We start from the raw sequence: 14,804 nt of genomic DNA, 5'->3' as shown, positions 1-14,804 counted from the left end.
CACTGGTACTTGGTTGACCCTAGCCCAAGTGGACCAGCCGACTGACCCAAGAAGAGGCCACCCCAAGGCTGCCCATCTACAGGAATTCAAGACCAAAGTGGTGTGTTAGGATTAGATCCCTTAACCACCAGGATCCTCTCCTCCCCTTCACTGGTTGCCACGCATGACATCATGTGGATGGATGTTTAGATTCCAGAGGAAGTAAACTGAAAGAACAGAACCTTTCCTGGGAGGTCCTCTCACCACATACACAAATGCACACCGAGGAAAAGAAATAGACATGATAGTGTAAAAGTAAGTAAGAGTGTTGTGACAATAATTACATATATATGAGATGTAATGTATTTAATAATGAAAAAATAATAATAATACAGTTAACCCAATTTATGAAATACCAGTAACATGAATTACAGATAAACCTAAATAATGTTTAATCTTTGAAAGTAGACAGGCCACAGTTCACTGGGCCCCCAAACTTAAGTCCAGGCCCAATAAAGGTCAGCTCATTGGACAATCAATTTCCTGACCAAGTAAAGCCACATGGAGATCTGTGTAAATGTGCTGATAAAAGATATAACCCCAACGTTGTAACTGAGAATTCACAATTCAGAATGAATACACAAATATAATTGCATTGACAGAAAGAAAAAGTATTAAGCTCTGTAACTGGGTAGAAATATAAAATAATTCCACCTCAAAATAAGTTACAAAAATATCACTTCTGTATAATAAATAGCAAACTTATTGAGAGAAATCGATACAAAGATATAGAAAAACAAACACTTAAAGACAGCATGAACTTAACATCTGAATATGAGCACTAACATACAAGAAGTGATAGTTAGGATGAATAATATAAAGGAAGTCACATGGATTATGTGAGGGGGGATTGCTGCATGATGATTTGCATGCATTAATTGGTCATATCACAGGAACTGAGAGATGCATAGGAATGAAAAGCTTGTGGCATGTGAAAGACTTTTACTAAAAGAAGATAGCAGTGAAAAATAATAACTATGTATATGTATGGAAGTTAGGAATCTTGTCAAAAAACATATTAAATGTTTTGGTATGGAAACTCTGAAGGTCAAGTTGGGGTCACAAATTTACACAATTCAACTAAGCCTGTATTGAAAGAGTTAAAAACCAAATAGTAATATGGGGATTTTTAAACAATATATAATACAACAAAGAACTTTGTTTCAATTAACATTTTTATAGTACACCTTTTTTATAAAAATGCATTCTGAATATTGAAGAAGAGTAAAGTTAATCCTACATATTTTCTTTCATTGAGATAACTTTTGAGAAAAACTTACACATTTAAAACAATACAACATATAACAGAACAAAAACACTGTAAAAGTTGTGGCCACAGTCTTTCACACACATATTTTGCAAATAACATTAGAAACAGCACTCTAGTTATCTACAACAAAAACAGTTATGGTGGATGTATTAGAAAATCATTGCATTTACACTTATTAATAACAAATCATGGACAACAATTAACAAAATAAAAAGAATTCCTATAAGAAAACCTACTTTCTGCTTCTTTTATGTGCTATTTGATCAATTTTAAAAACTATTGTTTACTTACTCAAATTCCCCTTTTCCACAAATTCTACCTTCTGAATCTGTTGGATATAGCAGCTGTCTGGGATCTCCATGCTTATATGCTGTCAGAAACAAAAAATGAATAATAAAGTGCAAAAAATCTGATTCCTTTAAAAATCATGCAAGAACATTTGTACTTAAGAAACTTGAGCAATTAATTTTTCTATGATGAAAAGTCTAACTCATGAAACCCACCCACTCAAATACAAAACACTTTTCATGCTATCCTCCTCATGAACTGGTATAATTAAAAGTTGAATTTTAAGTTATGTAAATTGCTTTAAATATATCATTTCAAGTTATTCTGTATGTATGTGCTTACTACAGTACAGAAGACAGTTTTTACTATTCACTTAATATTTTTAAAGTTAAAATGCTCACACTAACTTACCAAACCCTGCAACAACAATCCAACCAGCAATGAAAGCAAGGAACAAGAAGAGGCATAAAATATCAGTACAGCTTCTAAAAAAAAGAAAAGAAATTTTTATTTCTTGATTATTATAAAATGAGAATGATCCATAGAACACAAAAGAAAATGTTCTGTGAGATAAAATGCTCTTTCTAAAGTACTTGTTTCTTATGTTAAAAAAATGAAGAAATGTTGATGCATTAAATATACATTAAACTAAATAACTGCTGCATCAATTATTTGTGTTTTTTATCACTGCAATAAACTTCAAGTTCTATTTACCATTCCATAAATCAAAAATAATTTCACAGAATCTTCTAATTAATATTAAGAATCAAGAACAGAATCAATATAAAATAAGTAGAGATATAATAAAACAATTAATTTTAACAGTGTATCTAAAATAGGCTGGTATTGATATTAACAGTTTTATTGATAAAGCTGAAGGTTAACCTGAAGATGAACTAGGAAGGTCTAAACATTGTTTTCTGCTTATCAATAAGTGTTCATACCCATATCAACCATTCTGAGAAAAAATTTCTTTCAAGCAGGTTTCTTGTTTTCTAAAATTAACAGTTCTTTTCACATGTCAGACATACAGGTTTTGATCTATATAACGTCATTCTAAGATAAGACCTTTCTTTTTTAGCATTTTCAAGTCAGGTTGAACTAAAATTCCACAAAAAATTTTATGAAAAATTTAAAGATTTAATGATGATATTGCAAGCTTTTAACTCCAATAGTATACAGTATCAAAATTAGTCTTTTTGATAGACATCCACCTTGGAAGATGTATGTGTGGTACTGTTTGTTGACATACCCTTTCAGCCTCTTGGCCGAGATCAAACACTGCTTGTTCTGTTCTTGGTTATGCTTCCATTCTTGTTCTTTGCTTTCAGAATAGATATGAAGGCCATGAACTTGGTGTCACTGAGATAATTCTCATTGACTTGATCAGTGGTACTCTACTGCTTTCAGTGCAGCTTACTCACTCACAGTTATGCTGGACAGATCAAACTGTAGTTTCTAACTGAAATCAAGACTTCAGTTAACAAAAGTTCCATCCAGCTATTTAGAAAGCTTATTCACCAATCTTCAATCTCTCTTTCACTTCTTTGATTCTCATTAATTAAGACAGCAGCACAAGTATAACTTTTCTCTGCATATGATTCCCTGGCAGAGCTTGTTGCACATCACTGACAGGTTGTTGGTTGGTTGGTTTGGCATTTTGTGGCACAAAGCAACTAGGCTATCTGCACCAAATATCCGGTAAAAAGTTAAAATTAAAGTAAACTCATTAAAATTTGTAAAAAGAAATCAAGGTAAAACAAAACAAAGTTTAATATTTGAAATCAAAACAATTAGCTTTAAATCCAATTTCTATATTCAGTTTACAGCAGAAAGAGAAAAACTAATTAATACAAGTTGTAAAGGACTTTCTGTAGGATAATTTTAATTATCATAACTCGCCATGATGACTAATGGATAAGTTCAGGCATCAGCAATAGTCACCTGTAGTCGGCCTTTCCAGTCCTGGTTTTCAGTTATTTGATGTCACAGCAGCAATTTTCAAAAAGTAAAGTAATACAAGTTTTACAGACTTTCTGTAGCATAATTTTGATGAGTATAACTTGCCAGGATGACTAACAGGTAAGTTCAAACATCAGTGTTAGACACCCTAAGTTGGCCTTTCCAGGCTTGGTTTTGAGTTATTTGATGGTACTGCTATTTACTGGTATTTTCTAATTTCTAATTGACCCAGTTATACTTCAATTTTTAAAAAGGAATCACATTAAACAAAAAGGAGTAATTTATAAATAAAAACTTAAATAGCATTAAAAAGATTAATGGCCCCTTAAAAAACTAAAAACATTTGTAAGGTAAACAGTGTCACCATCACCAATGACACCATCTAACACTGTGAATAAACCTTGGAACAAAACATGTTTAAAATGGTGCCGTCGTTAAAGAGTTGTAACGATGGCAAGATAGTAAAATGTGGCTAATTGTTACCTGAGCGTCACACAGATAACACAATGGTGCACCAGCAGTCCCAGATAAAAGAAAACAATGAGTTAAAAAACTGTGACCAATGAGTAGTCAAGTTAGGACAACTTTCTCTTTCCGATCCTTATGGAAGCAAGACAACCAAAGTCCAATGGAGGGTTTTATTTTTATTCGTAAAAGCATGCTTTCACTTGCTCACTCCAAACCAACTGCCAACTGTCACGGAGATGAACCTTAAATATAGAACCATCATCTGTGTATGGAACAAGCACAGCAGTGATAGTGCCAGAGCAGACAATTTTAGATGTGGCATCAGTGAGCCCATTCCTTCAAATACCAACATGGCATACTATCCAGAAAAACTGGATAGAAGTGGATGTTAAAGACAAATGGGACAGTCAGTTTTGAATATCAGTGAGAACAGAGCAAGAACTAACGTGAAGTAATTCCAGGACCACTAAAGAACTATGCGAGAAAGTAAAAAGAAAGTGCAGTTTGAGTACTGCTTAGCTTCTACATGATCCAGAGCAATGGCATACAGTTCAGCAGTGAAAACAAAAACTGTAGAGTGGATAATGCATGCAACCACCAAACTACAACAAACCATGGCAGAGCCCATACAGCCACCTGATTTTGAACCATCTGTATAAAGAGGAATGGAAGGATGGTTCGAGTGATGTTCAGCAAATAACAGACAGTATTTCCAATTGGGAGTGTTTGCTTTTCTCAGATGACTTAAAGATAGGTCAAATTTGGGGACTGTAAGAAGCTATTGTGGGATGGGCTGACCAGTGAATACAGCAATGTTATCCAAGGACATACCCAATTCATCCAACTGTGCCTGGATATGAAAGCCAAAAGGAGCAATGGCAGATTGTCTGTTTTGAAAAACTATGACCCATCAAGAAGGAAAACACAACCCCATGTGGGATGCTTTGGTAACAAAGTTTTAAAGCATATAGTAAAGACAGTTGCAAACGGCAGAGGTGGAAAGAAGGCACATGAGACTATGTACAAGCTTTGAACTGGGGAAGTGCAGAAAGCCCCAGTACAGTGCTGAAATTCCTTGATGATAAATGGGGTTCAGCATCTTTAAAGCCAAGGTTCTGGCAGAGCAATAGACCAGTGACCCATAGTCAAGTTTTGGTTGAATAAAAGTACAATATATCTTTAGCATAGAACATCAATACACTCCCAAGTGGTGAAAGAGAGGATACGGAAGAATGTTCAGTGCTCTTGTACATTTGACTCTAAGCTGCTTGATGTGTGGTATAAAGGTCAGCTTACAGTCAAAGATAAGCCCCAAAAACTTTGTCTCAAGGACCACAGGTAGCACAACTTCATATACACAGAGTTCAGGACTGAGGTGAATACCCCATTGCATCAAAAGTACATGCAAGTGATTTTAGAAAGATAGAAGTTTAAACCCTTTGCTGTAGTCGACTTCGGTGAATGATTGAGGGCAGTCTGTAGGTGCCTCATATTTGACAAATGACATGAGATGTGAGAGTTGTCAACACAGAGCCCATTTGCAACAGTAAGAGGGAGTTGTTCAGTGATGGCATTAATCTTTATACTGAAAAGTGTGACACTCAAAACACAGTCTTGAGGGACCCCAAGTTCCTAGAGAACAGTGTTGAACCCACACAAACTTGGAATTGCTGTCCATTAAAACATTTTTTATAACAACAGGTAAATGGCCAAGTAACCCATATAAATGGAGGTTTCACAAAATAACATACCTTCATGTAGTGTCATAACCCTTCTCAAGATCAAAGAATATTGATACAAGATGTTGTCATTTGAGAAAGGCTTCTCTGATCCTTCCCAGGCTCAAAGAAAGGTAGGACAATAGCTTGGTGCCAGGCATCAGGAAAAACATTCTTTTGCAAAAATTGGTTAAAAACAACCATAATGGCAAGATTAGCAGGAGATAGATGGTACAGCATCAGGTCTGACCAATGAATTACCAGATAATCAAGGAATTGGAGCATAAAGAAAGAAAAAGAATCACAACCACAGACCATACAACAGAAGTTTAGAAGACAGGAAGAACACTGCAACCGGTAATCAGCATGAAGTTGAGACAGAAAAGACAGCATGAATGAAAATAACAAGCAAAGAGGAAAGCACAAAAGAACACCAGAGAATGGAGGCTCATGTAGCAACATATAACTGATAAACATGCAAAGATAACTAGAGTAAGAGAAAACACAACACATACCCAAGATATCAGAGTGACAAATGATAAAGAAAGCTGTACCTGATCAGTGATGGAGAGAGAAGAAACAAAAGTAACTTGATGATGACTGAAAGGGAAAAGTCAAAATAATCTAACAAAATGGTTTACTTAAAAAATGTCAAAAGCCCTGGTCAGCAGCCGTGAAAAACAAATCTTCACAGAAAAAAGTGATAAATACTACATGAAACAAAGATCTCCAATAGATGTTGAAAAAGAGCATGTCATGCAATCTAAATATACCAGTTAGGTGGAGTGTTCACATTTTGTAAATTTAAGTTGTTTTTACAGACAGATATAAAATGTTCGCTAAATTTGCTGTTCATTTTTTTTTCATTTCATGATGTAAGTTAATTATTAATCCATATAATTTTGCACTTCTTCTGGTAAAGTATAACAGATGGCATGCAAGCAAAGATATAAAGAAAAGTTAAGCCAGAAATTAAATAAAATAAAAATTTTCCTCAGATTTTTCTCTATATCATATTTTGTCTTGCTCCAAAACCTATTTCAGTAGATGCAAAAAAGTATAGCGTGATATTTAAAAGTATCTATTAGTTTTTTTCAATTCACGCACTCTGATCTACAGTTCAAATTCTCATCAAGTTTCCATGTAGCAAAACCTTCCCTTACTTGGGGCTTGATTGTCACTGCCCAAATAAATTTATGTATTAACCTGTGATTGAGGTATGGGTTTTACTCTCTAATAACCTGGAAACTAGTTTAATTGACCATGCTGAGGGGGCAATTAAGATTCTAGACACTGAAAGGCATTCAAATCTCTATTTAGTATATAATAAAGGAAGTACAGGAAAGATTTGTTTAAGAGATCAATACATGAAACACGTTTTTTGACTTCCATACTGGATGTTGAGTTTACAATTTTGCAGTTCTTAAGTATATGGCATTTTCCAATTCCAGTCATTTTTAACACTTTTACCATACACAAATATATCCTCAAAAAAGTTCAACATAGGAGGATAAATCATTTTTACTGTTATTCTGAAATAAAAGCATTTTACACAGTTTTTTAATGCTTATTTCCTTTAGGTGACATTAAATGTTTAGGTTCTAATGGGGTACATTCTTACAACTATAAATAAAATGCAGATATGCTTATGCAAAGAAATGCAAATTAATTATAAAAGAATAAAATATTTTCTCTAAAACATTTCATCATGACAAGAAAAAAAACATTGATATGCCCTCAAACTGTGCTAGGTTCAAGCAAGAAAAAAAAGAATAAGAATCCCAATATCACAAACCTTATATTTATACCTACAGCACTCATATTCCATGCCAATTCACCTGGAACTTCCCACTTCATGTCATTTCCTTGAAAAAATTTAAGCAAATCAGAAGAAAAAGAACAACAAAACTGTAGAAGTTGGTGTGCCAACCTCACACAATACCACAGTTTGTCTGCACCACCAAAAAATATTTTTGGTGAAGTACAACTTTCTACAAAGACACTGTTGTAATCCCATTGATCTGCATCCCAATATCAAACATAGTAGTTCACTAAGGAACATAAACAATGAAAACCCCAAGGAACTTGCAGCATGGACAGGCAAGTCTGTGAAACCAGGAAAAAAGTGGTGTACTTCATGTGTTCAGAAGGACTCAGACTTTGCTAGTACAGAAAATGATGATGCAGACATGACTGGTTGGGAAGAATATAAACCACTTCAACAGCTAGCACAGATGAAGCAGCAGCTATGTCATCACTGTATACTTCAAAAGTGGACAGCTTCAATGAGAGTCTGAAATCTGCTGGATTTTCTTCTCTATATTGGAGAAAAGTAAATGTTCTTACTAAGGAAAAAGTTTGGAGCAAATAGAATTTGTCTTTTTCAAGATAGTGTAGGGTAAATAACCCCTCAGAAACAAAATTTCCTGTTCTGAAGCTATTTAAATCAGAGTATATCTTTGAATATTACATGCAGAAAGATACAACTTGCAGGTTTGATACAACTGGTGATACTACATATATTCAAAATTTTGTTTGAAAATATCAAAAAGTGACCAAGATATCAAATTTGAAAATTGAGCAATATCACACTTGGGTATGAAAAATGAATACCATTCATTGAATCAACTTGCATTATGATTCTATTGGCAGGAAACAGTTTATTGCAAATGAAGTATTATTTATAGGGTTTTACTTATAATCAGTAAAAATCTCAGCTCAATACATTTAGATTCCAACATTCTGTAAGCAGTTGAAGTCGCAATTTCAGAAAGAAAAAAAAAAGAAAAATCAGTTTCATAGCCATTTTTAGGGACTCACTATTAGCTAATGGCTGTAGGGATATGGGTATAGAACAAATTTTTGGCCCTACTCTTGGGATACATTACAAAAGAACAGTATTCATAGGTTTGACAGCAAAAGTCATTGTTTTACAAAAACTTGAAAATGCAGAGATTTGCAATAAAAACAAGGTCAGATTTTTGCTTGTGAGTCGCAATCTATAAAAAATCATTTAAAACTCTACTTGGAATATAGCTTTAGGTTTTTGCATGGCTGAATAAACCAAAATGAAGTTTTTGCTTCAATATCTTCAAGAAAATCCATGACATGAACTGGTAAAAGTTTTCTTTTTCTGGGCAAGTTGGCCTGGAATGACCCTATAGCCATGATGACTTGTAACATATATACAAACTTCAATTTTTAACAATATAAGATTCAAGAAATGGATAAATTCTACACTTTCTTTTCTAACACTCTCAGAAATACAAAGTCAACTAAGAAGGGAAAAAATGTTAATTCTACACAGCAGACACAGTAGTTTGTCCTAGTTTATTTTCCTTAGTCTGCATGTTTTTTTTCCAATTTCCTATTGTTTTTTTTAATTTAAATTCCACAACACAGTGTCTATGTTTTTGTTTACTTTTATATTCTTAAGTCAATAGTTTAGTTATAAAGGTTTTTTTAATCACATTTTACTTTTATTACAAGCAATGTTGCTTTAGTTTATTTGTATACTAGCTTATGGGTTGGATTTTATTATTATTACAAGCTTTGCAGCTTTAGTGGAGTCTTCAAGTTTATTTGAAAAATAACTTATGGGCTGGATTTAAACATTTTATTCAGCACCAATTTTGTTGCTGAATAATAAAAACTACATATATTTATTTATCATTCACATCTAAGTGTTATCTTATATTCCATTTTAATTCCTTTTAATTATTCACACAGAAATCTAAAACCTTTTAAAGTTATCCAAACTTACTTACAACTACTACTAGTCCTACAAGTGAAGACAGAATTATGACCAAATTAAATAATAAACATAAAACAATGCAAACTCACCTGTTTTTAACTGGTCCTCTAAATTCTGGATCATATGTAAATGGTTCCCCTTTAAAAACAATACAAGGATGGAAAAAAAATTAAAAGATTAATACAATAGTTCTTGAAAACCTTTCGACATTTCAAGATTTTAAACCGACTTTCATGAGTACTTAAACAACTCTGCCACAAACCGTAGGTGAGAAATGTATCTAACATGAAAAATATTGTTACCTTATTCAAAATCTCAGAATAAAAAAAAATTACTTCCTACTTTAACAAAAGACTCATTTTGAATTCAAAAGTATACATCTATAAATATTATATATTAAAGTTAGTAAATTTATATCCAGAGAAATTAAGAAACTTTCAAGAATACTTAAACAACTCTGCCACAAACTGTTGAAGAGAAATTTATCTAACACGAAAAATATTGTTACCTTATTCAAAATCTCAGAATAAAAAAATTACTACATACTTTAACAAAAGACTCATTTTGAATTCAAAAGTATACATCTATAAATATTATATATTAATGTTTGTAAGTTTATATGCAGAGAAATTAAGAAACTTACAAGACTATAATTCACCAATAACTTTGAATCACGTTCTATAAATGCTTCTTCCCTATATTTAAGTCAACAAAAATACAGTATTGACGTATAATCTTACACTTGAAAAACAAAAAAATAATAATAGGTGGAATTACTGTACCCATTTTTCCATATAACCTCTTAAATGTTTCAATCATATACACTGTAATTAATTACAGAATAATAAGCTGGTAATAAAAACTTTTGTACCCTAAAAATAATTTGAAATAACAGAAAATATCCATTTTAGCAACTTCTGGAAAGCTGTTTATGAGTTACAATTATTTATATTTATGAACTTTCATTAAAAGCAAGAAAAATTTCATTTCATAAAATAAAACAATATTCAAAACTTGTATTAAGTTTAGTAAATTCCACAAAGAATTTACCAATGACACAGAGCATAAGACAATGCATATTAGCCCACATGTCTAAACTAATAACAAATATTTTTTTAATGTTGTTCATGATCAGCAAAATGTTGAAACAGGGTTAAGCTTACAAAGGGATGCAGAGAGCAAGATTTTTGCTTGAAAATGATGAGATGGTTGAGCTTATAAACTTCCTCTGTTACCTCAACGTAGAATATATGTAATGTTCCAGCCTTCAGCACTATGATAAATATTGAAGTTTACCTGAATAATATTGACAGTAATCCTCTGAAAAGTTTGGGATATTAAAATTAGATAAAGCACCAGAATGAGTCAATGATTAACTCAGGGTTTCAAGGAGAATCAAAGATAAGATATGTGAGCCACTTGCATTTCTGGTAAGTCAACAAAAACCTATGGAGAGTTACTAGTTACTTATCTGTAGAGGAGGTAAAAAAAGATTCCCTGGAAGTTGTACACCAGGTTGTCCTGCTTCTGAGGTGAGGAAAATTCTAAACCTTGATTACAAAAACTTTACAAAACCATTTACCAAAAATATATAGCAAAAAAAACTCATCATGGATTCACTAAGAAATCTTGCTTTGCTACACAGTTAATCTAAGGGCTGGTATTACTTATATCAATGACTGAAGGGGCGTGGAATTGGTGCTTAGATGTCTAAGAAGCTATTGACAAGATGCAACACAGAATATTATTTAAGAAAACAACATCTGTTGAGGAGAAGGAAAAACTATTGATATGGATTTAAAGGTGGCTGGGTGAGACAAAAATTAAAAAATTGTGTCTGAAGGAATTCAGTTACACTGAATCTTTATTAATAGTGATGTGTCTCAGTAGTCACTGTCTGGAGCTGCTACTTATATTAATGATAATGATACAGGTAAATTAGCAAATAAATATTTGGTAATAATAGAGGTTTAATTAATAAGAAAAGCTTACTGATACCATTTCAACTCTTAATACTTCCAGATATATTAAGCAATGTTTGTGTATTACACATCTGGCAAACAACTTTAACCATTATTAATGCAAGCTGTAATGCACTTGGGTTATTATAATTTGGATTACACTTTTAATACAGATGGAAACCCACTCAATAACATACCTGCTATATAAATCACTCAAGTCATTACAACAGTACTTAATTTCTACTACTAAAGCTAATAGAATTTTATTTTGTAACAAGGAACTTTGTATTTATAGATATACTGATTATAAGGCATATATGTTTTATGCATGTGGTAAAAACTGCAAAACTTTTACAGAAAAGTTTTATGATGTCACTCTAAACATACATATGATGAATCTGGAATTACTAGCAACTCCATGCACAGATCCATGTATATTTACAATTAAACAAACTCCAAAGTACAACGAAACATTTAATAAGTTAATGAAATTAGAACTGTTTTGACATTTAACGTGATCACTATTTAACTTAAACCTACACAAAGCGCCTAGCGAAAATAACTTTTTATTACGAGCAGCAGTTCTAGCACTAAAGTTACGTTTAATCAACAACCTGAGCCTTTGTGATGTAATTTAAGCCTACATAACATATAAAAATTACCTAAGGTTTCATACACAAAAATAGAAGTAATTTACATATACATATAAATATATATATTAAATTATATTATCCTCAAATATAAACGGCATTTTCACTTGACCATTCTGTTTACAAGTTTATATACCAAATCATAACTTCAGATGAATTACTCAATTTAACGCCATAATTTTAAGTCGCTATATGGAATGTTTATTGTGTATTTATAATTTATTAGTTTTATCATTTTACGTGAATGTTATGTGACACTAAAACTTGAAAGCTGTAACATTGGAAGTGGAATCGTTTCACTCAGACAAAAGCCTTATCATTGTACTACATTGTACGGACAATTTGGAAAAGACTACGTCTGAACAATCAGTGAATATCAAATTTAAAGTTAAGATTAAATTAGTCTTTTAAAACTAACTTACCGTGATATTGATTAGTTAAAACTTCCGTACCTTTCGCCATTTAACTTAAGTTGTAAGACGTGTTATCCTTTATTTACTGTTAACTAGTCTTATAATATTATACCGTCTTAGCTATTCTTTACTAAAAGATAAACCGTACTTGTATCTCTCGTCACAAATACCAATATCACATAAATATCATTTACATTTCATAATCAAATTTTTGACGATATTACCGAGTGAATCAAACCAGTAGATGGCAGAACATTTCCTTTATAGAAAAGTATGATCATTATGAATTATAAATCGCATGATTCATGGAAAATCAAAGTACTGAATAAACTTATTTTTAAATATTTGTCTGCAGAGTTAAGAAGAATGCCGAAAACAAACCTGATAAATTGCGTCTATCTAAATTTCACTTGAAAATATATGGATATTTATTGTTATTCTCTCCTTGGCTTTGTTTGTTTTTGAAATTTCGCGCAAAGCTACACGAGGGCTATCCGCGCTAGCCGTCCATAATTTAGCAGTGTAAGACAAGAGGGAAGGCAGCTAGTCATCACCACCCACCGTCAACTCTAGGCCTACTCTTTTACCAACGAAGAGTGGAATTGACCGCACATCATAATGCTCCCAAGGCTGAAAGGGCAAGCATGTTTGGTGCGACTGGGATTCGGACCCACGACCCTCATATTACGAATCGAACGCCTTAACACACCTGGCCATGCCGGACCAGTTCTTAGCTTTGTGTTGAAGCATTTTCATTTAATTGGCGACAAAAATTATTAAAAATGGGTACCAGACACTCCAACTGGGAAGCAAACAAATCTACTTTGACTATTTCTTAAACTTTTATTCTATTAAATGCTAAAACAGTTGGGTTTTCCCCTTTTCTTATTTTCATCTTTCGAAGCTCTACTCAAATAAATGGTTAAGTCTAACAACTTAAAATGCATAATTTTTTTTTTTTGTTTATTGGCCTTAAGATTTTAGCCAGCAGTGTATACATATAATAGTTTGAGTCACCTTAAGAAATATAAAGTGTAATAGGAAGAAGTTTTAACTTAACAAGTTTGTTTTTTTTAATTTCGCACAAAGTTACTCGAGGGCTATCTGTGCTAGCCGTCCCTAATTTAGCAGTGTAAGACTAGAGGGAAGGCAGCTAGTCATCACCACCCACCGCCAATTCTTGGGCTACTCTTTTACCAACGAACAGTGGGATTGACCGTACATTATAACGCCCCCAGAGCTGAAAGGAGCGAGCATGTTTGGCGCGACGGGGATGCGAACCCGCGACCCTCAGATTGTGAGTCGCACGCCTTAACACGCTTGGCCATGCCGGGCCAACTTAACAAGTCTTTCAATCTAAAATTGGTAAAATCCAAATATCTCCTTGGGACTTTAAAGTTATAAAACAACCGGGGATGTTCGAAAATTACTATTTCTTATTCTCATGCGAATCTTAATAATTGGCTAAGAATACTTTGACGATAGAAAAACGGTCCGGCATGGTTTAGTGGTTAAGACACTCGACTCGTAATTTGAGGGTCGCGGGTTCGAATCACCGTACCACTCCCATGCTTTCCCTTTCAGCCGTAGGGGCGTTATAAGGTTACAGTCAATCTCATTATTCGTTGGTAAAAGAGTAGCCCAAGAATCGGCGGTAGCTAATGATGACTAACTGTCTTACACTGATAGTCTTCATGAAATTTTGCGCGAAATTAAAAAACACGGCAGAAAAATAATTGAAATAATAGTGAAAACAAATAATAGAGTTACCACGAGTGATAAATTAGCATGTGCATATACGAAATGAAATACCAAAGATCAAGCAAGCGAGAAGCCCAAAAATATTACCGTACATATCATCTTCTAGTGATCCGAAAAGAATTCGCTAATCCCATCTTTTAGGAATATGTGTATATGATATCGATACCCATAATTTGAATGTCAGAAGAATATGGGAGAGTTTCGACAAAAAAACAACAGGAGAAAACTTTCATTGTTTGGGCGTCGAATATTATTCCGAGAGATATCTCAAATGTGAAGTTATACTATAAGAAAAAGGCATTTTTGGTTACGCAATACAAATGTTAATAAGATTCAACACAGACACGTCGCACGCCATCATTCTATCGTTACAAGGTACAAGATTTTGCCAAGATAATTATACTTATCAGTTATGAAGTAGAAGTTTCGAGGTAGATTAATGATTCTCTACTTAATTAATGGTATTTTATTGATTATTTTATGACATGAGTTAGCAGTGAACAGTACTGTGTAAAGTGTT

General features: G+C 33.0%; 1 protein-coding gene across 1 annotated transcript in view; it reads right to left on the bottom strand.

The window, feature by feature from the left end:
* LOC143245025 (choline transporter-like protein 2) overlaps positions 1 to 12,757 on the bottom strand; it is a 115,896-nt gene extending 103,139 nt beyond the window's left edge. Inside the window, 4 exon segments of the mRNA XM_076490796.1 lie at positions 1,601 to 1,679; positions 2,009 to 2,082; positions 9,589 to 9,637; positions 12,533 to 12,757. Of these exon segments, the coding sequence (XP_076346911.1) occupies positions 1,601 to 1,679; positions 2,009 to 2,082; positions 9,589 to 9,637; positions 12,533 to 12,572 (242 nt within the window). The 5' untranslated portion in view covers positions 12,573 to 12,757.
* Between the last annotated feature and the right edge of the window lie 2,047 nt (positions 12,758 to 14,804).

This window comes from Tachypleus tridentatus, chromosome 2 (assembly GCF_004210375.1).
Source record: "Tachypleus tridentatus isolate NWPU-2018 chromosome 2, ASM421037v1, whole genome shotgun sequence".
Taxonomy (NCBI): Eukaryota; Metazoa; Arthropoda; class Merostomata; order Xiphosura; family Limulidae; genus Tachypleus; species Tachypleus tridentatus.
The sequence above is the reverse complement of the archived record's forward strand: the minus strand, read 5'-3'. Positions and strand labels throughout refer to the sequence as shown.